The following is a 3,636-nucleotide window of genomic DNA, read 5'->3' as shown; positions in this document are numbered from 1 at the left end:
CCTCCAAATTTCGATATTTTTTTTTTATTGATAGTGGGGTGGGACTAAGTCCCTTATACTGCACCCGCTTCTGGCCTATTGTACCAGCCCCACACGATAGATGAGGGTGATTGTGGAGCAATTGGTGGAATGAAGATTGGCAGGGGAAACCGAAGTACTCGGAGAAAACCTGCCCCAACACCACTTTGTCCACCACAAATCCCACTTGACCAGACCCGGGATCGAACCCGGGCCGCCGCGGTGGGAAGCTAGCGACTAACCGCTTGAACTATGGCGCGGCCTAACTTTCGATAGAATGGGAACGAATCAAATCGCATCATTTTAGTCATGTGATCCAAAGATGATTTCCCAGTGTACCAGGGATTCGTAATCGTTTTTAATGGTCTAGCCGTGTTACTCGCCTGTGTCTTCTCTGTAATTGCTTTCAGCTTTTAGCTTGCTTTCTTATTTTTAAAAGGAATGAAAAGTAAATTTGTTCTATCTCAGTGCTGTCTATGTGTTATTATCACTTTGACGAAAACACTGACGGGCCAAATTAATGTCGACATTCATGCATAAACCTGCTGTTCAACTGACATATTCTCATTAAATTAAAAGTCGCGCCATAGTAATCAGGCGAAGCACAATGAATCTGGTTGCAACAAAACCGGTAGCAGAAATTACTATTGATTTCCCCGAGTTTGTTCTCGTGTATGCGATAAAACAGCTGAAGAAAGTAAATATAGATAAGCAAGCCTGGGAGTACAAAAATTACTGACAGTATGCCCTTGTCCAGATAATTATGAATACATAGGTAGAGGTCCAAATACAAGTTACACGATGAGTTGGTAACCCTTGCCTATGTTTAATATTTCTGACAGCGTTCTTTGATAAGCGAAATACGTCATAAATATCAGTGGAAGTATACTGAGATTGTAATATAAATTCGTATAATTTTAATATACAAGTGACGGTTTAAAGTGATTGTTACTTTTTAACATACGAAGTAGTATGACTGAAAATTTAGACGAGTGTTACGAAATTATTGTGAAATTATCAAAGGAAGGGGGTCAGGTAAGCATATTTGTATGAAAGTATTTGTAATGTAATATTGCTCAAGAGGGGTCATGCTTATTTTGTTCTGCTGTTACTGTTCGAAAGTTGGTGGACCTGTGGCTCCCAGAGTACTGCGGATTGCCTAAGTGAAGAGATTAATGCTGTTAGTGTTTTAATGGTTTCCGGTAAGGTTATAGCCAACTGTGCAATGCCGTACAAGGAGGTAGTTGCATTAGTCATATCGTTCACAAATTTTGTAATTTAAACATTTAGACCTGTTTTGTCCAATAAGCAATAATGTTATCCCTGTACCCAATTAAGATCACTATGCCATGATGTATGGGGAGTGGATATGTAGATCCACGTATTCGTGACCACGGCACTAGATATAGATGAGTGATCACCTTTGCGCTCTGGCCGCTTAACCCCCGGGTATCCATTGGATAGGAGGCTGGGTGGGCCTAACGCAGGTCTGGACACTCTGGATAAGAAAACAATCTTTTGTCTCCAGAATCGAACCCCAATTCTCGGGCCATTCAGCCCATAGCTATTCCGGCTGTTTATTCTGTCCACTACATAAACAAATTTGGTTTACTGTACACCAGCCCATGATTAACTAATTTTGCCTACTCAGTAGACTAAGGTGCTGTGACTTCAGAACCGTGAACTGGCATGCACAGTTTTTATCGTGCATGTAGGAAAGCATATTCTGTGCTTATGAAATATCTTCTCTTTGAATGTTAACTAGGCAGTATGCATTTAGCTGTCTTATTATAAGTATCCCCCCCCACCTCCATTTTTGTTTGGCATCAGAATTATAATAATGCAATTTAGGTGGGGGCACATAACTGAAATGTAGATACGAGAAAAAATGGGCTCTGATCTGTTGTCACATGGGCCATATTTTGTGCATTCATAGGCTGTTCAGATTATTTGCTTAGCTGCGTATAGACTTTCTTTTGAATTAAATTATCGATGCAGCATATGGATGTGGTTTTGCAATTATAAATTGGAGCATTTCCCTGAACCCTAAATTCTCATGTTTGTTGCCTCAGTCATCCCTTCAGTTACCATCTTTGGATATATAGACAGTGAAGTTAAAAGTGTAAGGTACAGTAAAGTTGTCTGTTTGTTGAACTAATTAAGCACTACACCATGAAGACATATAGGGGAGTGGATGTATACACCCATGTTGCCTTGACCTCAGCACTAGTTGGAGGTGAGTGGTCAGCTTCATTCCCCTGCCACTTTACCCCTGGGGGAACAGCCCCCAGTACCCATTGGATAGGAGGCTGGGTGTTCCCCAGAACTGGTCTGAATAGATGGTGAAATTAAAATTCTTGACCCTACCTGGACTTGAACTCTGACCCTCTAGCCATCCAGCATATAGCCAGTTGCTATACCAACTGTACTATCCTGGCTCTTAGTTAAGTATAGTCATGATGAATACATTAGAGATAATTTCCCAGAACTTATGTTTCAACTTCTAGAGGTTTAAATTAATTATTCTTTTTACAGTTAATACATGAGAGAATTTGGAGTAAAAAAATTGTGGAATTTAAGTCCTGTGAAGTGGATCTAGTTACAGAAACTGACCAACAAGTGGAAAAACTCCTTATATCAAATTTGAAGGCAAAGTTCCCAAGTCACAGGTATATTTACCATTTTACTGTTTTACTGCTTGTATACAGTGCAAATATCATAAAAATATGGGAGAAAAGATGTCATAAAAGTATATCATAAGGGCAAGATTGTGATTTAGCATCCATTTACTTTCGTGATTGAAATAAGTTATGGCCACCTGCCCCTGTTCAGAGATATGCATGCATGTGAATACAGAATTTCCAGGGGAGAGAAGACTGTATTTTCTATCTTTGTTCACTCTCAGCTGCATAATCTATGAATATGAAACTGATGAGGTTACTTCTGCAATATTTAATGCAAGCAGGATTTGAAAGTCTACTTAAGTAATATGTTCACCCCAAAAATAAAGCAATAATGATGACAACAACAATCTGTAACATATACAGGATGTCCCAGGAGGAATGGACCAAACTTCGGGAGGGTGTTCCTTATGTTAAAGTATGCCGATATAACCCAAAACACCTGTGTCCAAAGTTGAACGGTTACGGAGATAGTGGCCCAAGAAAAGTGTGGTCTTCTTGCAGGTCCACGCACTGTGGACAGTCAGCTGTGACTGTTATCTGTTTGTACTTGAGTGTGGTGATGTCACACTAGCCGTGATCTCATGCGCAACCTACCAAAGCCTACAGATTACGTTGCGGCGGGGTCGTGAATGGGTGGTAAATTAGTTGTGTGATGAGTTGCTGAAATGCCTCTTGTGTTTTCACACGTGGAATATTGTGATATGCATTTTGTGTGTGGATTTTGCGGTCGCAATGCACGTGCTGCTGTTGAAGAATACCAAAGGCGTTTTCCCGATCGAAGGATTCCATCTCGAAGTGTATTTACGCGAATTCACCAGACATTGCGTGATACTGGTTCTCTTGCAAGTGTTTCTGTGCACTCTGAAAGGCAGGATGTACGAATGATAGACACACGAGAGCACATTCTTGATATTGTTCAGTGAAGTCCGCGTCT

At 40.6% G+C, this 3,636-nt stretch overlaps 1 protein-coding gene across 2 annotated transcripts in view; it reads left to right on the top strand.

Annotated features, from left to right (window-relative positions):
* The first annotated feature begins 828 nt into the window (after positions 1–828).
* Positions 829–3,636, top strand: part of LOC111864197 (inositol monophosphatase 1) — a 5,760-nt gene continuing 2,952 nt past the window's right edge. Inside the window, exons 1-2 of one of the 2 annotated variants that reach the window (XM_023851270.2) lie at positions 829–1,053; positions 2,554–2,687. In XM_023851270.2, the coding sequence (XP_023707038.1) occupies positions 991–1,053; positions 2,554–2,687 (197 nt within the window). In that variant the 5' untranslated portion in view covers positions 829–990. Of the gene's footprint in view, positions 1,054–1,156; positions 1,259–2,553; positions 2,688–3,636 lie in introns of those variants that run through there. The other variant, XM_023851271.2, reaches the window with a different exon arrangement.

This window comes from Cryptotermes secundus, unplaced genomic scaffold (assembly GCF_002891405.2).
Source record: "Cryptotermes secundus unplaced genomic scaffold, Csec_1.0 scaffold2547, whole genome shotgun sequence".
Classification (NCBI taxonomy): Eukaryota; Metazoa; Arthropoda; class Insecta; order Blattodea; family Kalotermitidae; genus Cryptotermes; species Cryptotermes secundus.
This window is presented reverse-complemented; position numbering and strand designations above follow the sequence as displayed.